The 27466-nt window shown below is 38.6% G+C and overlaps 1 protein-coding gene across 4 annotated transcripts; it reads left to right on the plus strand.

Moving 5' to 3' along the window:
* The first annotated feature begins 1646 nt into the window (after positions 1–1646).
* On the plus strand, positions 1647–26940 carry CEP83 (centrosomal protein 83). 4 transcript variants are annotated; one of them, XM_083859740.1, is made up of 17 exons: positions 1659–1684; positions 4449–4531; positions 7387–7641; positions 8002–8152; positions 9347–9439; positions 9725–9856; positions 12294–12545; positions 13814–13945; positions 15609–15723; positions 17230–17374; positions 17505–17654; positions 18306–18381; positions 19469–19626; positions 22343–22472; positions 23324–23427; positions 24087–24267; positions 24930–26940. In XM_083859740.1, exons 3-17 carry the CDS (start codon positions 7493–7495, stop codon positions 25110–25112), a joined length of 2151 nt encoding a protein of 716 aa, XP_083715866.1. In that variant the 5' UTR covers positions 1659–1684; positions 4449–4531; positions 7387–7492; the 3' UTR covers positions 25113–26940. The 4 variants fall into 4 exon arrangements, with proteins under 4 accessions (XP_083715865.1, XP_083715866.1, XP_083715868.1 ...); XM_083859742.1 differs by lacking the exon at positions 1659–1684 and adding an exon at positions 2356–2388; XM_083859741.1 differs by lacking the exon at positions 1659–1684 and adding an exon at positions 3781–3951.
* Positions 26941–27466: the final 526 nt, after the last annotated feature.

The following is a 27466-nucleotide window of genomic DNA, read 5'->3' on the forward strand; positions in this document are numbered from 1 at the left end:
ACCCCAGTATGTGGTTCCACTCTCTCCCCAACAGGATGGCTGCATTTTCCCCCTGTATTTGTCTAGTAATATTTAAAGTCTTAATTTTCTAGCTGTTTCTGCCTCTTGCTGTCCAGATCCATCTCTTGATTGACCTTTTCTTCTCCTTTTGCTGTGTGTATTAGCCCCACTTCTACTCCTATAAGCTCTGCCTTCTGTTCCTCCTTCCTTCAGCCATTTCCTGCTTGTGCCCTTGAACACCATATTGATTTTCACTTTTTGTCTCTTTCCCGGGACTCTGCAGGATTCCCATCTGAGTCACTAGACTCAGTCACTGGCTTTTAAAGCGAGCAGAGGTAGGACAGTGACTGTGAGGAAGAAGAGTCCCATTAGCACCCACACCTCAGAACCGCTGGCCGTCAGTGGGGAACTGGAATTATCTGACTCAGCGGCTCTTGGAAGGAAACAAGTGTCCTTCTCTGATCAATGTGAAAAGCGTGGAGGCAAAAATAAAGTAACACAATTTCCAACACAATTTTCTTGAGTTATCCTCTTAGAAAAAGATAATACATTGGAAATACTTATACAATAATTATTCCCTAAATTAGCTGGCAAGAGACACCCAACCCTATCTGTTGATTTTACCTAAATAATTTTAGATTTTGTTGGTTTTTTGCTGTGTCCCCTGCAGAGCTCACACGGAGTGATCTAGATTCTTGGTGTCACGTTTCTCATGTAAATGAATTGTTTTCCAATAGATCATAGCTATGTAATCTTGCTATGAACAGACATTAATAGAACCAAAGAAAGAATCTGTGCCATTCTACCATTCCTGTTAATGCAGCTGTAAAAGGGGGAAAGAGCTGTTCTGTTTGGTCCTAGTTAATATTTCTAGAGCTGACAGTGAAAAAAAAGAGCAAATTTGATACACAAAATGAGACTGCAGCTTCAGAACACTTTCTATAAAGATTTCTTTGCAGTGTAAAACTGTTTAGATCTATAGCTTTTAATGTTCATATTTTTCATCAAAATTTGTTTTGAATAAAAATTAATTTTTAATTCATTGCAGAGGTCTTGTGGCGTCATTTATTTCTCTATAGGTGTACATCGGCACAGATGGAATACTGTTGCTATTTCAGTTGTAACATTGACCGAGTGCAGCAGAGCTGTAAGGCTGCCCGGCGGCCCGGGCCTGCCCCGCGGGCCAGGCTGGCAGGGGAGCGATAACTCGCCATGGCGGCTGCGGAAATCACGGATTTAAACACTGGATTATCTGGCAGCCACCCCGGGGAGTGACTGCAGTGTCACCTCCAGCTGCTGCCAGACGGGACATTGCCCTTGGGGGGGATTTTTGTCACTTCTTCTTTCGATATGTGTGTGTGTCATCACCAATACCCACCTGCGAATATACTAACTGAAAACAATTTTAATCCTTATTAAAGCGCCGTTAGCTTTATTAGGGAAATGCCAATACCGCTCAGGACGCTCAATCTCTTGTTTCAAGGAGATTTTACAGGGAACATGTGGATGTTTAGGAGAAGATGGTGTTTACAGTACTCCAGCCGCAGGCAGCAGCGGTGTCCCCAGACCGCCCTGAGGGCTCTGCCGCCATGGCGGGGCCCGCCGGGCCCGCCCGGCCCGTCTCCCGGCAACGCTCCCAGCGTGCCCCGCGCGCCGCGGGCCCGGCGGGCGCCGCCGGCGGGAGGTGAGAGAGAGGCGCCATTTTTAAATCGCTGGGGCGGCGGCGGCCCCGCCTGGCGGGTCTGGGGGCGGGCGTTCCGCCGGGCCGGGGGAGCCGGGGCGTGCGGAGCACCGGGCTGTACGGGGGGGAGCCGGACTCTGCTGGGGGCTGGGCTGTGATGGGGGCCGGGCTGGCCGCGGCCCTGCTCCGCGCGTAGGGCTGCACCTCCTGGCGAGCGGGCGGGGCGCCCCTTGGCCTCCCCCCGGCCCAGCGCTCTCTCCCCCGGCCCGGCGCTCCCTTCCCCGGCCCGGGCCGCTGTTCCCCGCGTAGCCGGGACAGGAGAGCCCGGCGCTGCTCCGTGCCCGCCGCCGGGAGCCGCCTGCCTGCCGCGGCCTCGGGGCCTGCTGCCTTCGGGATCGCCGGGCGCGGTTCAGAGGCGGGAGGAGCCCGCTCGCTGCAGGCGTTCGAGTGTTTACGCCTGTCTGCTTTGCTTTCCGCCAGCCGGCCTCAGCCACGGCCGCTGTGAGGAAAATTGTTATTTTTCTGTGTTTCTGGATTTATGTCAGCCGTGTTAGTGTTGTTTTTCTGACCGAGATCCGACGTCCATAAGTCAAAAAAATTAACAGTAAAAAGGTCACGGTGACTTAAGCCGGCTGGCTTGGCCTCTCACTCGAACTTCGTCCATGTACTGTAGAGTGTTTATAAAATCACCTTTGTGCCTACAGGAGGTAGGATACGTGTGCCAGTGTGAACCTGTGCCCTCCCTCAACATGGCGATTTTTGAGTCAATATGAAAGGAAAGTGATTTTTCAGAAGAGTTTTGGTTGTGGGCTATAGCTGTATTTGCAAAAAGCAGCCATTTGTATGCCCAAGTAGAACTTTGAATGGGGTTTTAATGAGCGGAAATTAATGTGTGTTTGAAGGTTTCTTGCCATGAAAAAAGAGTGGAAAACATGCACGGTTGTGTATAGACTGGCTGCCATTGAGAACAGCTCAATTTACCAGCTGTAACTTCCATTCAAAATTTTATTTGATCAGTATCTACTGTCAATTTGACTTGGTAGTGTATGTGGCTAGGGCACAAATTTTAACCCTGAGTTAAGAGAGAACCTTGTTTGTTGTTTTTCACCTAATTAGTAACTGGATCTGTAGTGTAAGAAGGAAACTGAAAGGGTGGTACCGTGTGCTGTGTGTGGGGATGAACACTGCAATAAGATACGGTTAATTGTTGAAACTTTTACCTTGGAAAGTGTTGTGGAGGAAGTGATAGCAGCTTGCATGAGATTCATGTCTTCTGTAGTGCAACTGTCATACAGATATTCTCCAGTATTTCTGCACTTAGGTGCACAAAAGTGTTAATGTTTATTTTCACTGGATTCTCTGCAGTAACACGTTATGGAACTCTCTATAACAAAGGTTTTCCTGTTTCTCTTTGGTTTTGACTCCCTAGATTTCTTTTAAGGTGATTGCTTTGACTGTTGCAAGTTGCTGATGATAAATCAGTAGAATATGGACTGCTAAAGTAAAAGGCAGTGTGCTGTCGCATTTCTCAAATTGTATAGAAGGGGGTTTGGGGTTTTATTACACACTTGATGGTCATGGGAAGTCTGATCTCTTACGAGTGTGTTGCATAGTTGTTTAAGGCAGGGTTTGCTTCACTGAATTGTGACTGTCTAAAATCTGGGTATCTAGTCCAAGGCTGTGATTTTGTGAACATCTGAGCTCTGTGCTGTGCCAGCTCTCTGCTCCTGAAAGGAGAAAGGCTCGCTCCTCCTCCTGTCTGTTTCCTTGGCTCTTTGTTCCTCTCCCCAGTCGGTACCAGCTGCCCACTTTCACTGATGATGTCGCTCGCTGGGTTTTTCCATGAGCTCGTGTGACTCACTGACCTCACAGAAAAACTATTGAGTGTCTTCTGCTTGTTTGAGTGTGTTGGCTTCTTGAGTTAAAGCAGTTCATGAAGGGTTCTGATGAATGACAAACAGGAATGGGGATAAAGAAATGAGGAGTGGAGCCCTCCCGTTCCTGGTGACAGTGAGCTCTTGTGTTGGATTACACTTCTGCATTAGTTCATTGTCTGATCTGACTGTAGACTCTTGAGCAGGGATGAGAGGGGGGTGGTGTTTGAAGAGTTGCTTTCATAAGACTGTGCTTTCCTTGAGGTTTTCTCTCTTTCAGGCAAATAGTTCATGGTTTCAGAAGATCTTGGCTAATTCGATTAGAAAAAAAAGAAAAAGCAAATAAAGAGGTCTGGAGTTGTGACAGAAGCAGGCAGAGGAATTAGACCATGAATTGTGAGAAGATGCTCTTTGACTTCCACAGATCTTACTGAGAAATTTATTGCTTGAGCAAAACCTGCACAAGCCTAAATACTGTCAGTTTTTTCATTGTTAGTTGCAAAATTATATTCATTGTATCAATCAGCTGGTTAAAACTGTGTTCAAACACAATAAATTTAAGTGTGGCTATGGTATGGAAAAGAGCCATGAGTGACTTATGTATGGCACTCAGGGGAGTTACCAATACATGGTGCAGTCATGTCATTTAGTTAGGCCAGGTGAGCAAGAAGGAAGCCTTGCTGTTCTAAACAAAATGCCATAAAATTCATACAAAGAAAAAAAAACATATTAATGTATCATGTTTTTCTCTAAATGCAAATGTTCTCACTTTTATGAGCTTGTAGTAAAGAAAAAGTCAATATAGCTGAAAAATATTGCAAAAGAAAAGCCCTTTCATGATGTGCAGCAGAGGAAAGATGTATAATAAGTCATTCAGCTGTTCCTCTCTTTAGGAGGAGAAATAATTGGAGAAGAAAGGCAGAACAAAGATGATTCTTGAAAATGTAATTGATTTACTTCACTTAGCTATTCTACAGTAAGTATTGCCATTTTACCTATAGAATGTGCATTTTCCTTGGTTTCAGGACTCTGCACCAATGCCTTTATATTTATACCTGTGGGAAATGGTGTTAAGGTTTCATAGTATGAATTTGGGGTGACTAATACAAAAGTTTGCAGTTTGGTGCCGTGATAAAATTTGGCAAATAAGTAGGTTTAGAATTAAATTTGGATATGATGGTGAGTTTAATTTCTTTAAAGTATGTTTTGTACTTCTTCACTTCTTGAGCACATCTCCAAGAGAGGAAGAATCTAGTGTTCTTTTAAAGTATTTTTCAAAAATTATGGGTGTAGTCTTTATATCACTTTGAAGATTATTTAAGGCCTGTTCACTGACTGTGAGCAACTACTGTTAGCCATTAGCACAGAAGAGATTCTGGTTGGAAATATACTTCAAGTATTTATCCCTAAATGTTGTTGACTATTGACTGTTTACTGACAGAATTTATTTTGTGATGTGGGAAAAAGAACCTCAAAACAAAAAAAAATTGGTTTTGCATGTGAGTAGGTTAAATATTACAAATTGTTCTTTGTGTTTTTGAGGAAAGAGCTCTCACGAAGTAATGAAATCTCTGTTGTCTCTTTCACAATTGTCACCAGGAATGCAAATCATGACATTTACCGCTAGATGTCCCTGCAAGCCAAAAGGGATTTGTTTCCTGAAATACAGCTTAGGCTTTTGCAGTCTGGAGCATTGTTTTGTCAGCTGTAATTATCTCCCTCTTTTCTCTTTTTATCTTTTTCATGAAATGCTCATGCATATGAATACATGGCCAGGTGTGTGTCTTGCTTTGTAACTTGTGCGCTATTTGGTAGTAGCAAAAGCTATGAGAAGAGAATATACTTCTCACCTGCAGCAGCTCGGAATAGAGAGTACAAAAGGCTGTGCTTCAGCTTATCTTTGGCTGACTTGCTCTCAGAAAACGTAGTGTTTGCTTGGTGTCTTTGACTTCATCTCCATTATGCCACTTCAGAAATACTCCTTACTCAAGTAAGCGGCTGGATTCAGACCCGACCTTAAATGCTGTGTTCCTAATTCTGAGCCTTGGCTTACAGTTTGATAGTTACATTCAGTATCCATAGCATATGAAAGCAAAATACTATGGCCTGGTTGTTGGGGGGGGGTTTGTTGTTGTTTTGGTTTCTTGGTTTGGTTTGTTCTTTTTGCTTGTGTGGGGTTTTTCTTTGGTTTTAGTAGTGATCATGTTAACCCTGTTGATATGCTTACAGATCCTTAAAGACATGCTGCCTTGAATTTTCTCTGTGTACCAGAGCTTTCTATCCTCTCACATGATTTATTGTCTTTAGCATCACTGACCTGTTCTCCTCATCCAGCTGTTGGTTTAACAATTGAAAATGTCTTTATGTTGAGTTTGAAAATTGCTGTTGTCCTTTGTTTCTCAACAGCCAACAAAATTCAGGGATGAAAAAGAGATTGTATTGGTTAGAAGAGCCTTCAGAACCTATGTCATTAGTGTTTGAAATTGGTTGTGCATTTAGGATAGTCACAGAGGAGAATGTTCTTTATTCTGATTTCTTTTTCTTTGTTCTCTCAGCAAATTTGGGTAAAGCAGAATACAAACTTACTGTTGTTGCTTTGCCTAGACTTATGTTATAAGTGGTAAATTTTTTGCTGACCTTTTCTCATTTTAGCAATGGAGGAAGAAAAAATGGGAAAGAATGTCTTACATTTACATTTGCCTGACATTGTCATGTCTTAGTGGAATGGATGTTTTCTTCCTGTATGGGAGACAGATTTTCATCTTGCTTATAGTTCAGGGGTTTATAGAATCAAATTGTGTTTAAGATACATCCATGACAGAGTGCAGTGGTAGAAAACATACATGCAACTGTGCACGTAAAGAAGGTGAGGTTTGCAGTGGTGGTAGAGATTTATCATTGTCTCTGTGTGAGTTGTACACTTTGTACACTGCAGACATGGACTTCTTAGGCGTCAGTCCAGCTGTGCAAAAAGCTAAAATGGCAGAGTAGTTGTTTTCAAAGCTTGGTAATTTCCCTAAAATTCAGTTGCAGTCCTCCCTCCCCCAGATCCTGTAGAAGTGTCAGTAGTGATCAGATTAATACCTATTGCTTCAAATATCAAAAAGCACTGATGAGGCATATAAGAATACTTTCTTATTTCTCAGGAACTCTTGATTTGCAGCTTTCCTCATACCAATATGATGTTATCACATTTTGGAAAGTCTTTCTGGAAAGGTCACAAGAAACTAGAAGATAAGCTTTGAAAATAAGGAAGTGATGTATTTCAGGACTGAACTGTGGGCAGGTGTCTTCCAGGCTGTCCCTGACAACTTAACTCCTCTCCAGAGAGAGCTTGATAGGAATTCAATAGAGAATTATCTGCTTTTCTTCCAACTGAAATACTGGTGTATTGATTAATACAACCTGTTGGGATAGTGTGACAGACTTTGACTTTAATAAGTAGTAAGAAAAGCTGTGTGTCTGCTGTCTGTGACCTCTGCTTGAGCTCTGATTAAAAAAGGCATAATTTGGGCATCATAGGTGGCATCTCGGGGTTTAGCATAAGTAAAAATAAATTTTCATGTAATCTGTCAGATAGTAGTGTTTGTTCTTATTTTGTATTGACTCAAATGACCTTCATGTTTAAGTGTATTCTATGCCCATGAAAAGGCTATTATTTCTCAGGGCAGAGGCTGCATGAACAGAGAAGAGTTGTACTTTCAGTAAAGGTTTCTAGCCTGTGTTACAGCAGCACCAGGATTCTTCTGTACTGAAAGCAAAAGCAGTGTGTGAAACCTTTGAACCATGAATGTGCTTGAATGCTAATTACATGTCCTTGTATTTGTCCAGGTGTTCTTGATCTTCTGAGATCTCAGCAGAAGGAGTGGATGCTCTTGTAGTTTAGTTTTACGTTAATCTGGTCTTCTCCATACTCATCGTGAACAGTTATTGTAAAATGGATGGTTTGGGCAACCTCCTTCCTCCTGTGGGTGATAATGGTGATGCAGCCAATTCACAAGAAATACTAAAGCTTTTGATGGATGAAAAAATGCGAAGTGAACACCATAAAGCGAATTATCAAACTCTAAGGGCAGAACATCTAAGGTACATCAATTTAAACAAGTTTCTCTCTTTGAGTTCTTAAAAGGTGAAACTAAACCTTGGAAAGGATTTATTTGTATGTGTGAGATGTGTGTTAGCTCTTTCTCTGTGTAAGGATGGATTTGAGTGTTGTTCATATTAGAAAATAAACAATTCAAAGTACCTTAAGACATTGCAGATGATGTTTCTGCAGTGCTTTTTGTGTTTATAAGTGTGGGATAACTTTTCAGTATATTACAGGAAGAGGATATTGATAGCTTAGTTCTTATTTGGTGTTTGTATGTTTGCTTCTGTGTGTCTTTTGATCTTTAAGTTTTCATTTTAAAAGGTGAATATAAAGTAAATATGTATTTTACCTTTCAGATTACAAGAGGATTATACCAAATCACAAGATGAACTGAAACAGTTGTTAGTTGAAAAACAGACTGTACATGACAAATTTCAGCAGCTTCTTGCTGACTTTCAAGATCAGTTACTGGCTAAAACACAAGAGCTGGAACAAGTGAAGCTGCAGGTGAGATAATTTACTGGAAGGACGTGGTATGTATTTTTATCCTGTAGTAGGGCCATGCGTATACCCAGCTTGGATATATTTCAGGTGTCTTGAAATTCACCTAATCCAAGTAATGGCTCTTCTCTAGAGTGACTATGGGTTGAAATTACTGTTTCCTTGTTTAACTGAATCATCCAAATCCTGTTGTTAGGTGCTGTGTAAGACTCTCAGTCCCCATCTGTGCTTGCTCTGCTGTTAACGGGAGAATCATCTGCCTTGAGGGTAACTTAGGTGCCTAAACCTGTTAGGATAAGTGACTAGAAAAATAGAAATCTGTTTCTCTTTGTGATGACAGCTTTCTTCTTTATTTTTCTTTAAAAAATCCCAAACCGAAATCAAACAAAAAACTTCTCAACATCTAAGATAACTTGGTTGACAGTCTATGGAACTGCTTGTTTCCTTAAAGTAATGCAGGAGGTGTTCTTAGGAAACAAATATAATCTCTAACCAAAGGATCCAAGACTGAATGGAGGAGATGTGCCTCAGTACCATAACTAGAACTGGGTTCCAGGAACTTCAGGGTACAGATAAGTGAAAGAAAAATAGAATAAATAAGAATATGTCACAGTTGTGGATGAAATTTTTTGTTTTAAACTCTGTTTCTTGGTAGATAATTTGCTCTGTGAACTATATCAAGAAATTTCATCAAAATACTGTACAGAATGGCACTTAAGGCAAGGAATCTTCCCTGGTGGGTTTTTCATTCAAACCAATACCCATGTATCCACTGGAAAACACACATCTAATGTGTTTTGCAAATAATTGTTTGATGTTTCTCATTTTGATCTTTTTGGGTTGGTTCACTTACTGTTTAGGTTAGGCACTAATTCTTTATCTTTTATCTGAGACTGCTTTTCCTTCCCCCATCTCCCACAAAGGAGATAAATCTCTTGGCAATTCAGCCTGAAATTTGTGTTGTTTCTACCGATAAATGTTGACATTCCAAGTGCTTCTGTTATCTTCCTAGAATATTTTTAGTTCACTAATATGTTTTTTTGCTTCCATAACTACTTTTGAAATTTCTATTAAAAACCCATAAAAATTAAGTAGAATTCCTAAAATTATATTTAAAATACTTTATTCCTGGCTATATGACCTATCACAGTGTAAATAACTGAATATGACTAATTATTTGTGATGCTTTTCTGTTTTAAGGTGCTAACTCCTCAAAAATTAGAACAGTTAAAAGCAAAAATATATGAGGAATTGGAGTCTCCTATGAGAGAGCGTTATCAGAAGCTAGAAAATGTAAGTCATAAGTATTGAAATTTTATTTCATTTAGAGTAGTGATCACTGCTTTATAGTTGTTCCTAAAACCTTAGGGAAATTAAAACTGAAAGGGGAGCAAAGTATGACATTATTTTTCTGGTTCTGTTGTTCCAGGCAGGGAAAGTTGAAATCATGGAAGAGGGAGGAGGTGACATTTCAGTTCATCAAAGATAACTTCTGAAACAATAGGAAAATTGGGTGGACATTTAAAGTAAATAAATTTGAAAACTTCTAATTGATTTTTTTTTTTTGGTCTAACTTAGGAAGTAGAAAAATACAGAACACTATATAACAAACTACGTTATGAACATACCTTTCTGAAATCAGAATTTGAGCATCAAAAGGAAGAACATGCACATATTTTAGAAGAGAAGAAAATAAAATATGAGGCTGAGGTATGTAGAATATTATAGTATAGCTTAGAGGTATCTCTGACGAAGCTGCTTGAACATTGTCGAACTGTTGGTACTTGAAGAGTTGTCAGTTTCACTCCACTTCATGTTTGTTTCTATTCTCTTAAATCTCTAAGCATTTCCGTGGCTTAGACTAAGGCTGCCTCTGTAGATTTGTTCAGTGAAGGGTTGCAGTATTATTTGTGCTATTAAAAGTAAAAATAACTTGCATTCTGGTAAATGATTGCCCGTACATTTGCTTAATGCTGTTTTTAGTCACATTTGTGATGGAATTTGTGACACGATGCTAATTTGATGCCAATAAATTATCTGAGTAACCAGTGTAGGTTTAGACTTTAAATTACTTATGTGGCAACTTATTGAGGAAGATATTGTTAATAGCAGATAAGGGTACATTTTGCAATGCATCTGTCATGATCTTAGTTTGGATCAAGATGATGATAATCAAAAAAATACTGAAAACTTTGGTAACTTTGTTACAATTGTATTAGCTCTTGAAGAAACCATTCATTCATTTCTTTGGACTTTGAAAAGTGTATGTAGCTAAATAAATTGCCAGCTTATTTATGTTTTAAATATATATTGTAAATGAGTTGCAGATGTCATTTACATATCCATTTAAGTAATTGTCTGGAAGCATATATTCTAAGATGCCAGATTTAAATGTATTACTCCAAACATCAGACACAAATCAAAGCCATCATCACTTTCAAAACCAATCCAAGCTTGCAAATGCAGTGCATTAAAAACAGAACAGTTGTCCTTCCAGGAGCTAAACCCACATGCTGCTTTGCAGCCTGCCTCTCTCATGGGCTTGTTGAGTCTGTGCTAGTCCTGCAGCTAATTAGCATACTTACACACAATGAAACTACCTTGAGCCCAGGGCACACTGTCATCTGGTTTCTCTCAAAGGCTTTTTAACATTCCATGTCATTTTGCACAAGGAGGCTATAAAAACATCCTAATTCTTAAATGATGGCTTGGGCATATCATGCAATTGAATCTCCTCTTAAAATTTGGAGGGCTTTTGCCACAAGAAATCAGATTTGTTCGTAGAGAGCGCTGGTGAAACCTTTTTGAAAGGACTGCTGCAGATCAGATTTTGGACTAGTATCCAAATAGGGAGAGAATTCTTACATACCTTTCTTTCTCACTCTTTTGCCCCCCGCAATTATATTCAGTCCATGTAACTTATTTTGAAATATAACAATCTGTGTATTTATGTTTGTTAATTACAGTCTCCAAATTGGTTTGTACCTTTTGTACTACCTTTTAAGAGGGATTTGGGGTTTTTGTTGTTGTTGTTACTGGGGTTTTTTGTTTGGTTGGGGTTTTTTTATATCTTTTTCCTTTTTTTAAAAATGTTTTTGTTTTGTTTGTTGTCTGTTGGGGCCCAGTCATGCTGGCTGTCTGAACACAAATATTAGCAGTTTTGGGTTTTGTTGTAATTATAATATAATGGAATCATCAGGTAAGTTGAAAGAGACTTTCTAGTCCAAAATCCTGCTTAAAGTGTTGAAGTGTGATGAGATCAGGTTTCTCAGGTCCATGTCCAGCCAAGTCTTGAACATCTGCAAAGGTGGGGATTCCGTAATGTTTCTGGCCAGACTCTTTCAGGATTTAACTATCTTCATGGTAAACTTTTTAAATTACATAATATGTAATTGGAACTTCACATGTTCCAAATTGTGCCTGTTGCCTCTCATCCCATCACTGTGCATCTTTTCTTTTCCAAGCTGAGGCTTAGTTCTTTTGGCTTGTCTTTATATGTCATGTTCCCCACCCCTCTGAACCTTAGTGGCCATCTGGACTTGACACAAACTCCAGATACATCTTTACCAGCACTGGAAGGGGGACAAAGGATCACTTCCCCGGTCTGCTAGTTATCCTCCTTCCAATCTGCCAGGATTGACTTGGGTGCTCTGCTGACTAATGTTTAGCTTGTTGTCCACTAGGACCCCCAGATCCTTTTCCATGGAGATGCTTCCCAGACAGTTGCTATGGGCCTGTACTATTGCACTGGGTTACTCCATTCCAGATACGTGACTTGATCTTCTTGTTGAAGAGGACCCAGTTCTGTCCATTCCTTCAGCTTGTTCAGATTCTTTTGGATAGCAGTTCTGCCTTCCAACAGATTGATCACTTCCCCCCGTTTGGTGTCACACTCAAGTTTGCTGAATGTGACTCCATGCCATCATCCAGCTTGCTAATGAGGATATCAATCACTCTGTAGTGTTCTCAAAAAGACCACACTAATTACAGGTATTCAGGTGGTCTTGCTATGAGTTTCCTGCTCTAAGCAAATTAACGTTTAAAAGTCCACTGCTGCTCTTTACTGAATTGTTAACTGCTGCAATTGTTGCTGCCTGACATCTAACCAATGTACAAAATTTTTATTTTTCTGGTTAACAACTATCAGATTGCAAGGCTGGATAAAGATAAGGAAGAACTCCATAATCAGCTGCTTAGTATTGATCCCACAAGGGACAGTAAACGTGTGGAGACACTTTCTAGAGAAAAGGCACAACTGTGTCAGAAATTAAAAGCTTTAGAAGCAGAAGTAGAAGAACTAAGAGCAGAAAGACACAACTGTGTTGTGCAAGCAGAAAATGTTCAAAGAGTACAAGCACGACAGTTAGCTGAGATGCAGACCATGATGCGATCTCTAGAGGTAAGACTTTCTTTTATTATTTTGCCTCCCTGTAGAGTGTAGTAAGAGTAACACTTGGCCTGACAGAACTGTCACTGAAATCACTGATAATACTGCCATTGACTCCACAATTTGAATTTGTACATTTCAGATTTAAAATCAAATTATAGTTGACTGGGAGTCATGCACTGCCAGTTCAACTTTGGGAAGTCTCTCAACTGAGAGATTCTGCTGACTGATCTCCTTTCCAAACCAGCAAGTCATATCCATAAGTGTAGTCAGTGAGAAGGTCATGTCAGCACTTGCCACTTAGCTGGAGTTAGAAACCAATGTGTTAGTATTCTGCTGCAGTAAATTCTCTGTTCTTTTAAAAAATGTCACATGATGCTCCTCTCTTTAATCTTTTCTGTTTACCCATGCCTCTTCTTTCTCCAACACATTACTGCATTACCAAGTTTAGTACTTGGGTGTTGCTCTCCCTGTTGCTCTCCTTGGTATTTTTGGCCTGTTGCACTTTTCCCAGGATTCCACTGTATTCCTCATCTGTGATCCTCAGGCCTTCTGTCAGTTCTTGCTACCTCTCTAGGTAGTGAGCCTTTTCCTCTAGGTTCTTTGTGGTTGCAGTATGCAGATAGATGGTTCATTTTCTTTTTTTTTTTTATTATCAGTGCTGTATACCTTAGTTACAAAATCCTCTGATCTCAACTTAAAAAGTGTTGCAGTCATCTTAGACAGCTTTAAAGAGAGCCCTGCCAAAAACAGAAGTGTTCAGAAAGAGGGGGGGGGTGACATATATTAGATTACCTTTTTGATAATCAGAAAAGATCAAGGTCTTGTCTTGTAAAGTTTGAATCTATATTACAGTAATTGCATTTTATTTCCTTTCCAGGGTGTTAATTCTTCGGTCAGTATAGCTGTATAGGCCAGGCATATTACACCTTTTTGAGCACCCTTTGTAGTTACATTGTTTACAGCCCAGTAATTTACTGGTACGCACATCTGCAGCCTCCTAACCAAGTCAGATTATCACCACCCCTTATCAAGGAGGACTGAAAATGGGAGTGATTCTGTTTGGGAGATATTAGTAAAAAAAGTTGTGACTTTTGAGTAAAATTCAAGACCCTTTTCATATTGGAATATGTGGTTGAGCAAAGATGAGTATTTATATATCATATTATATATTATAATGAGTCAGTAATATCTGAAAGCCCAGATCAATCAAACATTTCAAATGAGTCACAAGAGGCAACCCAGCCCCAAAAATCTTAAAAATATGTCCTTCATTCAAGGCAGAAAAGAAGTCTACTGAGCTACAGGTTGATCGAATTGAGAAAGAACTGCAGACGAGTCATGAACAAAACATTCTCTTAACTAGCAAACTTCACAAATCTGAACGAGAAGTCAATTCCTTAGCTGCTCAAGTAAGTACTTTTATGATATCTAAAATATATTTTTCGCATTCTCTTACATTTTTCTGCTTATATTTTACACTAAGAATAAAGTAACAATGTCTTCTGTTGTGACTTAAAGTAAGTATGGAATTTTCCCCTCAGTTTCAGTTGAAAGACAAAGAATATGTGACTTTACAGGAGAAATGTCATACCTAAAAGTATCTCTAAGATTGAGGTCAATTCCATCTTCTAGGTCTTTTTCCTAAACAGAACAAGACTTGAAGTGGTATCTTTATATTCATGTTTTTAATATTCATGAAAACAGTCAGCCTTTAGAGCTTTAAACTGATCTTTCTTCCTGGTTTTTTTTGGAATGGAGCTATGGCTTCTGTAGATTGTAAAAAGTATCCCCTGAACAGGCTGTATTAGCTACAGGAAGCAAGCTGCATTGGAGTGCTTGTGGAGATACAGGTTATATTAGGAGCAGGGTAGTCACGTTAGCATAGCCTTTTTCTTGGACTACTGCCAGCATAACTTATACAGAAGCATGTTGGTACAGAATTGCATCACTGCATTTTAAGTTGACCATTGTCTTAAAACCTACTTGAGTCAGTTTGTTGTGTTGGCACCAGATCTTAGAAGTTTTGTTCTATGTTTGTATGCTTTTTTTTTAATATATTTTTACAGTGCATATTTTTAGTGCTAAGTATTTAATTTTGATCATTCATTACAAAAAGTTCTAATTTACCGTAGGGTTGAGATATAAGCTCTATCACTATTTAAAGCCTCTTTATGTAATATGCTGTACTTGGCCCCCGTGGATGCTAAATAGGAGGGGAAAACTTCTGTTAAATGTTTTTCAGTGGACTCCCAAAATATATAGAAGCTTGTTACTGTCTTTATTTTTTGTATCAACTGGTCTTCTCTGCTCTCCTCGAGAAGCAGGAAAAACAAAATGTCCCAGTTATGTTTTCAAACGGGGGAAAATAGAAGGTTTACTCTACTAACCTCCACCTGCCTCTGCTCCCACTCAAACCTGTTCTGAGCACAGGTGCACGTGTTTGACTTCTGGATTTTCTGCCTTAAAAAAGCCACCTTAAATCTTTTCAAGTTGCCCTGAAATGCTATCAACTTAATATATAAGCAACTAAATCTTCGTGTAGTTACTTAATAAGGTACTGTGTCATTCTTAACCTTTTGCCACTTGTATATGCTAGCAGGTTGTAATTACATTTGTCATTGTGAATGGATTTTCATTATAAGTGCTTTCCTCCAGATATTTAATTCGCATTGACCGTGTAATTACTCCGTTCAAATGCCTAAACTATAGAAAGTTTCCATGCAAGCAGTAATTTTCTTTGATTTGATGTTCTTAAAGCTCCTACTTTTATGAGGCCATTTGATATGTCTGTACAGCAGTACTTGATTTAAAATGCACTTTAAAATTATGAAGACCTGGATTTAGAGAAACTAAGGTAGCACTCCAGGAGACCAGGGGGCCTCTAAGTAGTTACCAAATTGAAATTACTTGGGGGAATAGTTTATATTCTGGCTTTGGATATTACTGTTTTGATTTACTTATGGAGATTAAATTTAATTTTAGCTTGACTCTGAGGTATTTTTAGTCAGAAGGGAAGTAAATATATAAAAATTTATTAGAGTTAATTTGATGTTGGTTTTTACTATTTCATAGGTAAAAGAACTTAAACATTCACATAAGTTGGAAGTAACAAATGTCAAACTGGAGGCAGCAAGAACAAAGAGTGAAATAGAAAGAGAGAGAAACAAGATTCAAAGTGAAATGGATGGTATGAAAGTATGAAATTATTTTGTAATTATTTTATCTATTTACTTCTGGTTGGAATAATACAATTATTTTTTTCTCTGAACGCTCCCCAGCAGCCTTCACCTTCTACTTCTGGTCTAGATCACAGATCTGACAATCCATTTGGTATTTGAAATAATTGTGTTGTTTCACTTGCTCAACTAGGCAAAGAACAACTGAGAGCAATTTTTCATTTATGTAAATTAGTACATTTGTGACACAACTTGAGCCTAATCTGTTTCAAATTATATACTTCATATGGTTATTTTTTTTTTCTATTATTGCTAAATTCTCAAGTCTTTCATATTCTGCTTGAATCCTTATTGTGCCACAGAGCTTCAGTGGTTGGGAGGTTTTTGATTCTGTGTCTGTGGAATTGATACCAATTCTGTAAGGCTGCCACATGAAACAAAATACAGTACCTAGCTCATTCTTTGAAGGAAATAGGCATTGCTCTAAGATTCCTGATGCAGCTGAGTATGTAGGCAATTTGAAATAGCTTTCTAGAGTGAAAAGGCCAAAACTTTCTAGTATTAGTTGTGTTTAAACTACTACTCAGCTTTAAAGAGACCTGTTCTCACTGGTTGGCCATAGCCCCAAATAGTACCTTTGTCTTCCTGAAATAATTGTTTCTGTTCACTTGCTTTAATATTAAGTTTGCTAAGAGCAATGAAAAAGTGGTGTTTTCTGTACTGATAATATATTTACAGTATAACCAGTAATATATTATATTATACTGATATATTATATTATACTGATAATTATATTAACTAAAAATTTGAGCCCTATGAAACATGAAACTGAATACAGACAAGATTTAAGTTAACCTGAACTTACTGTGGAATTCCATTTGCATCACTGAATTAGCTAAATAACCAGGAGTCACTGTTAGAGCATGTTGGCTTACTTGCCAGTGAACACAGGTGTCAGTCACAAGATTTTAGTTTGTATCCTTTATCCCTGCCTATGGAGTCATAGTTTTAGAAATGCCTCCTTTGGTAATATAGGTAGATTTAAATATGAGATTGGTTGTGGTCCAGTTACTGGTTTAATTGATAACCAGTTACTGTTTACTGTGAACTTTTCAAGACAATGAAAATTTTCTTGCTTGACCTTTGCATGGCTATTGTGGAACACTTTTTAAAGCTTTTAAATCCAGACACAAGTGCTTTGTATAAATTGCTCTGGAGTTTAAATCTGCAATAATATCAACTGTTTAATTATTTTTGTTTATTAAAATAAGAAACTCTCATAGACCATGATTCTAGTGTAATGGTTACTTTTCAAAAGTTTTGGAAATATAACCGTTACACTAAGAAAGGTCTCTTCTGGTTTCCTTGTTTTGTTTTTTCCCCTTCCCCCATTCATTCTGTCATCTGAATTGAAATTTTTAGTTCTCTTTTGTGAAATTATAAAGTTATTTGAATACAGGATTTCAGCAGGTTCTTATCAATAATGGTATGTTTAACTTTTTTAATGTATTATGCAGGATTGCTGTCTGACAAGGAAATTCTTACTGCAGCTGTTGAACGTCATAAAGTGCTTTTAGTAGAAAAGGATCGGGAGCTAATTCGTAAAGTGCAAGCTGCCAAAGAGGAAGTTTTTGACAAGATTGCAGCCTTACAGAATGAGAAGTATGTCTATTGATTTCCTCCTCAGCTTCTAAAAGAGGACTAGTTTGTGTTACTTTTAAAAATGTCACTCTTAACTAAACACTTCTGGCATTTTGTAAGGATTCTTGTGTCATGTTGAATAATGTCTTAGGTTAGAACTCGAGAACAGATTAGCTGATCTAGAGAAGATGAAACTGGAACAAGATTCTTGGAGACAATCTGAAAAGGATCAGTATGAAGAGAAACTACGTGCTGTGCAGATGGCAGAAGAATCTAGCAAAAAGGAACTTCAGCGTTTGCGGTAGTGTGACCTTTCTAATCTTAGCACAAATTTCTCATTTTCCCCCCATAATGTCTTTACAGTAGACAGTATAAAAGCTTACTGTTCACAGATACAGAAATCTTCATTATGAAATGTTCATTATAGTAGATTCAACAAAATTATCTTTTGCACTATGTAAAAAAGAGTGCAGAATTAAAAATGAGCTGTTTGAAAAGATACCACTTTTTGTCCGAATCTTGAAGTGTTATTTTCAATGACCATTTTGAAGTAATAATTTGGCAATACACATTTGTTAGAACTGGTTTAGTGCTAGCTGCTGGCATAGCCCCAGTGTTAGAGTAAACCATTTCTCTTTCCACAATGGCACCATAGCAGCAATTGGCAAGCTAAGACCCTACTATGATGTCTCTGAGTTGGTTATTATGGTTGGGAGTTTACTTGGCTTACTATAGTTTTTGTATGTAGGTCAGCATGATAAAATGAATCATACTCCAAAAGTCTTATTCCTATGTGAATTCTAAGAATGAATAAAACCAGATTTTAAATACTTTAAGTTAAATATTTATCAGCCCTTCAATTAATGCTATTTATTTGTCAGGATGATTTGTCCTTGTCTATAACATCTGTATTTTGATTAAATAAAATTAAGGATGTCTTACACAATTTTAGATTTAAAATTCAACAGCAAGCTATGCAGACAGAAGAGCTGGAAGAAAAGAAATGTGAAAATGCTAATCTGAAACAGGTAAGGTTTTATTGCATTGTAATGTTTTATAGAGAAATACATTCTTTCCTGTATTTACCATGTCCTGTGTTTGAAGATTAGATTGTATTTTTAAGGCTTTTTTTTCTCTGAGGGACAAAATGTCCACTTCAGATGTTTAAAGGAGAAGTGTTCAGAAATCAATCATGCTTTCCTGGACATTTGTAAATGGATTACAGCTTTTTGCTTCATGTGTTTTGTGGGTACCAGGAATTTCAAAGCTGAATGTTTATAGACTGGTATATTGAATATGGTTATGCACTATTTAACTGGAGATTCAGTTGCCATGGAGACTTATAAATTGTTTCTAGGTAATGCTTTGCATTTACACTGCATCTCTCATCTGAGGTTCTTCAAGTGTTTAACAGATGTTTCATAAATGAACAAACTAGTGTAAAGAGGTATATTTCTATTGTAGAGTCAATTGATGGCAGTGTGGAAAATCAAATGTGTTTTTTTTTAACTCCTGCTTGCCTGTGATGTTATTTAGTAGGTAATACCAATAGCTGTGCATCAAAGTACTCTGCAAGCTCTGTGCACTTGAAGTTCAAGACAATTATTTTTTCCTCCAGAAATCAGAAATTGAGGGATGTGTCATATAGGGGGAGGAAAAGGAAAGGGAAGTGATCATTTCTGTACACTGGCTGCAGAGGTTGGACTTTTTAGTGCTTCTTTGTTTTGTTAACTGATTGGTACAGTCACTGTTGGCTCTAGCACACTGTGTATTATGAGACATAAGAGCCTGGATAGTTCCACAGCTCTGCTACTAAGTATTTCATCGTCCTCTGGGACTGAAGCATTGGATTTCTGAAGTTCTGGGGGACACTTCAGTGACAGAAGACTCCTGCCTACTTTTCTCATTTTAATTGCAATAGAAACCCTTTGTCTCATGATTTACATTAAAGCTTCTGGAGTAACTGTTGAGTAAAGAGAAAAGAAACAAGTAAAAAAGGGTAATGAAAAGCTAAAGCTAGTTGGCGTCTCCATTTTGCGTTTCCAGTATCTCAAAATCAATTTTTGGTAATTTGCATACCTTCTGAAATGGAAAAAATCTTTTTTGTTTTGGTAGCAAATAAATGATATCCAACTCCAGCTTGCCTCACTTTCTCAATCAGAAAATGATTTGCTGGAATCTAATCAGAAGTTGAAGGAAATAATAGAGAGATTGAAACAAGAATGTCAACATGCAAGGGCTCAGGCAGAGAAAGCTCAACTGGAAACAGAGAAGTAATTTTTTTCTTTTGCCTTTACTTTTCATGCTGCTTGTGTTCTTCTCATGTGGCTTATTTAACTGTGGATTGTATGTTCTGAATAAAGTCAGAAAGTTAAAATGAAGAGGAAACATTGCACAGTTGTAAAACATGGCTGTACATTCTGTGGCATAGTATGTATAAAAGCTTTCCTCATGTCAGCTTTAAAAACAGGAGTTTTTAACATATCTGTTAAAATTAATTATTAGTGGGATACACTGCTTGCATAAAATGAAATTCTTCTTATACTGAAGTGAGTGTAAAACTTGTGTAGGTATAAATGGATCTAGAGTTTCAGACAAGGAGCGTTCAAGCATTGTATTATGTGTGATAAGGTTCCGCAGTCCCAGTCAGTATGTGTGAATACTTCTTTCCCTTTCCCACTAGCTACTTACAGCTGGTATGAGGTAAGTAAAACCTTACAGAGTATCTTCTAGTTCCTCTCATCAAAATTAAAAATAATCACTTTCCTTATTTTGCACAAGCTTGACTGTATACCATCAAAGTATGACAATAAATGATGAAGTAAGTTAGTAAATGATGAAGGAAGCCAAATTTTATTCAGATTCTATGTAGAAAAGCAATTTTTCCTGTAATTTAAAGGATAATTTGTTAGTCTGAAGTGGCTTTTCAGAATTTCCCAGTTACCAAATATGTGTCTAACTTTTACTGGGTTATTGTGTGGTGGGAGTTTTAAAAAGTCAGTGTGCCAGATTGAATATAAAACTTCCAAAGGTATAATGTAACTTCTTTTTGTTTTAACTTCTTTTTTGCTACTGATTGCTACTGCAACTGCTATGTTGTCATTAGTTTAAGTAGTGCTTTTCAATTTAACATTTGAAGATATTATTGTATTTGGACTGCAAAGTATGTCACCCGCACATTAAATACTTCGGATGTTTGCTTTAGGGAGGTGTGCTCACATGTTGAGTGAAATCGTTGCTGTTACTTGAATGAGACTGTCATTGTCATTTACATATTAATGGATCACAAAACAGTCAGGACTAGGTTTTCCTAGGAAGGCAGTGGAAGGAATTTGTCAGTCCTCAGAGATCATTGTACAGGTATGTAGGTTCTGAGAGATGCACTAAAGCTGATACTGCAGAACGAAGCATCTTTGTAGTCTCCATGTAAGTTCTGCAGGTCTGTGCCATTGCTATGATGGGATCTTTGTGTCATGTTTCCATTTTTTTTATGAATCTGTGAGTAATAGAACATCCTTCCTCAGTTCAGTAAATTGTTATGAGCTTGAGCACCCAAGAGTTAAGTTGCACGAGCAACTTAAGTTGCACAAGCAAGAGCAGGTGAAATAGAGACCAAAAGATGAGAAAGCGTAAGATAAAAAGTTTCAGATAAATCAAGTAGTGCCAGTTGAGCATTGAGTAGGCAAAGCAGCTGCATGTCTGGATGTGTCAATCTTAAGCTTGGAAATGAAAATGTGAAAGGAGAAAAGGGCTGAAGGCAAACTATGGGACTGGTACAGATCAGAGATGAGCTCAAACAGGTACTTGTTTAGCATTTTGGGAACAATATTAGTGGCATTTAAACCAAACAAACAACAAAAAACCCAGAACACTTCAAGAAACTCTCACACCCCACTCAAGGATTTTTAACCATTGCTTCAGCTGAAATCCTCTTACTGCTGAGCAGTGCTTGTCCAAAATGCTTTGGTTCCTGGTACTAGTAGTTATTTACAGTCAAGAAGGAGGTACAAGCTGTGCTGCATCAACTAAAAGAGCCATGACAGGTGACATGTGGGCCAGGACTCTGGTTCCCAAATGAGAGTGGATGATGCCCAATACTTCTGCTGTGGGGAAGGGAGAGGTGGTTTGGTGAGAAATTTATGGAGATGCATTCAGAGTCCCTGTAGGGAACCTGCATCTGCCCAGGACTGGAGTAGTGTGGATGCACTAATACCAAGCCTTGGTCTTCTTAAAATCCGCTACATGGAATCTTACCATTTGATTTTTATTTTTAACTGTAATGGATTTAAATATGCCATTAATTCTTGTCTGCTTTGACTCACAATGCAGGTAGCCCAAACAAACAAGGCAGCATGGAGAAACTGGCTCCTTTCCTATATACTGCTAGAGAACACAGCCTAATTTTAGTGTGTTGTAACCATGCAAAAGTCTAAACAGATAACATATGCCATTGGTAGTGTGTGTTCAGCTGGAATGTTGTGTAGAAACCATATTAGTGGGAGCTGCCTGTTGAGCTGGTGTTTGTTCTGCTTGGGAGCACGTCCTAAGCAAGCCTGTTACAAAGACTTAGTAGACCCCTTAGGGCAGCACACTGCTCTCCCAAACAGAGAAGGTAGTTGTGTCAACTCTTCTGACAACTGATGTTTGGAATAGGCATCTGCTCTTGTGTTTCAGTGTGATAGTTTGACTTGAATTGAGGAATTTTCTCTGGGTGGTTTGGCAGAATGCCAGTCCAACAAAGCACCAACAATTAGCTTCTTGGAATTGATTTTCAAAATTTATCTCATGGTTGAAGAAATCCTAGGATAATGCATGGGTTCAAATGTTGTAGTCACAATTAGATTGTTAACATAATCAAATTTATGTCAGATGCTTTAAGTATATAAAAGTAGGAGATGTGAAAAGATGCATCTATTTTAAGAGCCTTAAGGCATTAATTGAACATGCTTCTTGGTTTGTATAATCTCTTTTAACCTGATTTTTCCAAAGGACTTCAGAATACCAACGTATGGAATGGCTGCGGGAGAAGCATACGCTTACTCAGCACATCACAGAATATGAAGAGAAATACAAGCAAATGAAGAACAAGCTATGTCGAGCTGCTGTTGCTCAGAAAAAGGCATGTTGCCTCTTTTTGAATGATCCAGCCTGTGCAAAATTCAACTTTATGTTAGCCAGCTAGAATTGTTTCACTGTTTAGAGTTTATTTGCAGTGTACTGTATATAATAACTAAATATATTGGGTTCTTCAAGATTAGCATAGAAATAGGTTGAAGTGACATGCAAAAGAATATTACAGCTGACAACTTTGTTTTAATGCCATCAAAGATTTTGTGAGGCTTTCTTTGCACACACGTGTGCATTGATGGTTGTTGAAGAGGTGGACCCTTTGATGAGGGAGGATGATGTTTCAGATACGAGACAAATGATGTTCTACTTTTCCTTGATGAAATATTAAAATTTTATTTCTTCTTCTAAGCTTACATTTTATTAAATAATTTGAAAGGAAAGGCGGGTTGTTTGTAAAACTGCAAGATTAATTAGCAGTATTATACATTGAACATTATGAAATCTACCAGTATCTTTTAAGGTCATGAAAAGTTAAGATCAATATTTGAGGGGATGGGAAGCATTCATTTTTGGTTATGCTTATACTCCTTTATATGTGGTCATTTAAAGGATGACTATTGTGATTCTCAGATACCATTAATGTTTGTTAGTACAGCTGGTCACTGACCAACGAGTGACTAGCAGCTGTGCCTCTTTCATTCACAACTATGGATCATTTTCCATCTCTTCTGCTTCCCAACATGCCAATCTAAGCACCTTCAAACAACACATCATCTCTTCTTAGGGAAGGAAAATCCTATGAAATGTCACAGCTTGAAACTGCGTACAGTTTAGAGTTAATTTTTACAGGATATAATCTATTAAGGTATTACTTAGCTGTTTGAAACATCTGTTTGACAGAGAAAGACTCTCAATGACAATAAACAAAGGAGGATGCATGAGAAAATAGAACTTTTGGAAGCCAAGATGGAAGAACTAGAAAAAGAAAATCAAGTGTTAAATAGGTAATAAACTTTGCTTTTTCTTAGGTTGAAAAATTACATGTGCTCAAGGTATGACTTACAGATATGAAGTATTTTTGAAGATACATGTTATCTAGATTAGTAACCAGATTCCAGTCTAATGGCCTTTTCAGCACTAGAATTCTTTGAATAGATTCTGTTTAGAATGGGCAGCTGAGAGCTTATGAGACAACTGCAGGGCTGTCTCTTCAAGAAGAAAAAGAGAAAGAATACCTGATAGGCAGAGTTGCAGGAATCCCTTTAAAAGAAGGAAGTGAACAAGACTTCAGAATTGCAAGAGAAACAGACAGGGCATCCTATTTGAAAGAGGAAGTCCTGGTTTTTCTCTCTTCATTGAGCCCCTATGGAGGGCTTGATTTGAATAATTAATTTACTGTGGCATTTCTGACTCACTACTGTGAATGGTATTAAAAGCTTAATTTATGTAAACTCTATGATTAGAGCAGATAGCTAAATATGTAGAGGGACATTTAGATAGACATGTAAGCAAAAGAATATACACAGATCTTCTACCTTCCAGTCCTTCTGTGTAAGGATAGGTAGAAACTGGGGTTGTTAAACAGCAGAGCACTCATGGAGAGCTGTGCTGCTGAGCTGGGATAATGAAGATCTTGAGCAATAAGCAATGTCTTATTTCCTAGACAGAATGTTTCCTCTGAAGAACATGCTCGCCTCCAGAAGAGGCTAAAGGACTTGCAACGTCGGCACAATGAATTCCGGAGTATAATTCTGAATCCTGACATACCGGCACTCAATCCCGTCGGTGTAATGCCCCCGTCTGCCTTGCCTCCTGGGCCTGCAGCGTCCTTCTCCTTTCTTCAGGTGGTGATATATTACAAGTTGTGAAAATAATACAGCAAAAGAGGGTACTAAAACAGTTTTTTTACTGACCTTAGTCTTAAGGAAGGCATATTTCATCTTTGAACTGAAGTAAGAAATTTTTCCTTCCTTGCAATAAGAAGGAGTACTTGAAAGACAAAGGATATGTTACAGAATGTAACCACCAGGTAGTTTTAAGCCAGTTCTCCACACTTTGTCCTTCCCCTCAGAGGCTTTAAATGGCTCCCTCTAAGCAAGAAATGCTAGTGTTCTTACACCATGGTTTCATTATTACAAAGCAGTATTGCTGCTCTTGATGTCTTGTGTGGTTAAAAGCATCTTAGGCTGAGCTGCTGAGGGTGAAAATCTCTGGCTGAGGTTGACCACGACTTTACAGATTCATGGTTACTGAGACCTCAGGTTTGTGTGCTCCTTCATGTGAAAGGAGGAACAGCTGCAAATGTCTTCCTTCCTAATGCTGTTCATCAATAATGTCAGAAAAATACTCACAAAAACACTATCAAGTAAAATTTTACAAACAAGGATGTTTTGGACTTTACAGTTTTTATTTTCCCTAAAGAAAATGAATGTATTGCTCATTTTGGTCCTTTGTAAATGTGCAAAATGTAACAGAGCCACTTTTTTTTTTTCCTTTTAATTTCAAGGAGGAGCAGCATCAAAGAGAGCTTGCCCTGCTTGGCAAGCGGTTGGAAGAACTAGAAACCAGACAAAGAAAACAGCTGGAAGATCTTGGACCATCTAGAGAGCGGGTAATGGTGGGGTACAGGGACTTGGCAAGAAATAAGATCACTCGAGAAGATGAAGCACAATGCGAGGACTCCAAATAAAATCTGCACACTCTCAATGCTGTTAGCTTTCAATGACTTATCCTTTGTACATGCTTTTCATATTTTGCCAAAAACATGGTTGTATGTGCCTGAATAGCATAAAGTATATTCTGCATAGTTACCCCTTTGTGGCTCCACTTGCTTAACTGCTGGGTCTGAGGGCAAAAATACTTTTTCTCACTGGGAAACATAAAAAGGATATGCAGGGTTGCCATTCATGAGAGGGCTGCATCCTGAATTTGTGTTACCAGTTTGGTGATGTTTAGCATAGCAGCAGTTACAGGCTCAATTTTGAGATTCAACTGCAGACAGTTTGTTTCTGGTTCACTAGAGTTCCCACTTCTCTCAAGTGCCCACTTCTCTGGGCATGTGTGGGGGAAGTGAAGTCCCTTCCACTATAAGCCAAGAGCAGTTTGGGGATGATTTGATGAAGCTGAATAGCCACAAGTCTGTGGAACTTGATGATGTTTATCTCAAGGTCCTGAGGGAACTGGCTGATAATGTTGCTATGTTTGGAAGTCATTGCAATCAAGTGATGTCCTCGGTGACTGAAACAAGGGAAAGATTGCTCCCATTTTTAAAAAGGGGAGAAAGGATGAACCATAAAACTTCAGACCGGTGTGCCTCACCTCCGTGTCTGGGATGATTATGGAGCAGATCCTTCTGGAAGATGTCCTGAGGCAAGTAAAGGACAAGGAAGGCAGCCAAGCAACCGTCATGGCTTCACTATGGGCAAATTGTGCCTGAACAATATGGCCTTCTATGATGGAGTGACAGCGATGGTTGATAGGGGAAAACCAACAAATGTCATCATTTAGGCTTCTCTAAGGCTTTTGATATGGTTCTACATGACATGCTGATCTCCAGATTGAAGAGACATGGATTTGATGGATGAATAGCCATTCAGTGGATGAGAAATTGCCTGGATGGACACAGCCAGAGAGTTGTGGCCCATGGCTCTATGTCCAGGTAGTGGATGGTGATGAGTGGAGTCCCTCAGAGCTCACTTTTGGGACTGATGCTCTTCAGTACCTTCATCGATGACAGACAGTGAGATTGAGGGCAGCCTCAGCAGGTTTGATGACAGGAAGCTGAGCTCTGCAGTTGACACAGCGGAAGGAAAGGATGTCATCCAGAAGTGGGCCCATGGGGACATTATACAGTTCAGCAGGTCTTAAGTGCAAGGTGCTGCATGGGGTAGGGAAAATCCCAAATGTGAGTATAGACTGGGAAAAGAAGCCACAGAGAGCATCCCTGGTGAGAAGGATGGGGGAGTTTTGGATGAAGGGCTGGTCAGAGCCAGCAGTGTGCATTCACAGCCCTGAAGGCCAACCAAATCCTGGGCTGCAGCAAAAGCAGCATGGCCAGCAGGGCAAGGGAGGCTTCAGGGAGACATTAGTCTTACAGTACCTGGAAAAGGCTACAAAAAGGAGAGGGACTTTTTCTATGTCCAGAGAGTGTCAGGACAAGGGGCAATGATTTTAAATAGAAAAAAAGGCAGGTTTAGATATTAGGAAGAAATCCTTTACTGTGAGGGTGGTGAGGTACTGGAACAGGTAGTTCAGAGAAGTTGTGGATGCCCCAGTTCTGGAGGTGTTCAAGGCCAGGTTGGATGGGGCTTTGAGCAACCTGTACTAGTGGAAGGTGTGCCTTCCCATAGCAGGGGGATTGGAAGCAGATGATCTTCTAACACAAACCATTTTGTGATTCTGTGGACCACTGCCAAGACTCCTTCTCAATAAAGTGTGTTTTTCCATAAAGTCAAAACATTAATCTCAGTACAAGAAACTGAAAATTGTTTTTCAAGGTTTGGGTTGTTTAAAATAAAACTGACATTTAATACAAAAACTTAAAACAATTTTTTATAAATCCTTTAACACTTAATAATATCCTTTTACTCCTTCAGTGTGAAAGTATGCTAATCTGGGTTGCAGTTTTGATCACTAACAATGCTGTAATCCACATCTAGGTTGGTATTTTGATGCAGTTAAAAAGGATAAAATGAAATTTTAGAAGCTCTGAAAACTTCTATTTGCTACCCTTGACAATGGGAAATTGTTTTTCTATAATGGGATTTTTTTTTTCAGTTACTTATCAGACCAGTAAAAGATTTTTGTGAAGGATCAATTATTTATCTAAATTTTTTTTCCCAATAATCCCATAATGATGACTTTCCTGGAATTGTAGGAATTTTTTTAACTGGGTTTTGTTTGTTTTTATTTGGTTTGTTGCTGTTGTTATTTTCAAAATACTGCAACAAAAATACAGGACAGTGAGAATACACTGTGCAATCTTCTGAAATAGGTTATTGAGTATTGCTGTTAGACTGTAGGAATAGCAAAAGAATGACACTG

The sequence above is a fragment of the Zosterops lateralis genome, assembly GCF_965231275.1.
Source record: "Zosterops lateralis genome assembly, chromosome: 4".
NCBI classification, from domain to species: domain Eukaryota; kingdom Metazoa; phylum Chordata; class Aves; order Passeriformes; family Zosteropidae; genus Zosterops; species Zosterops lateralis.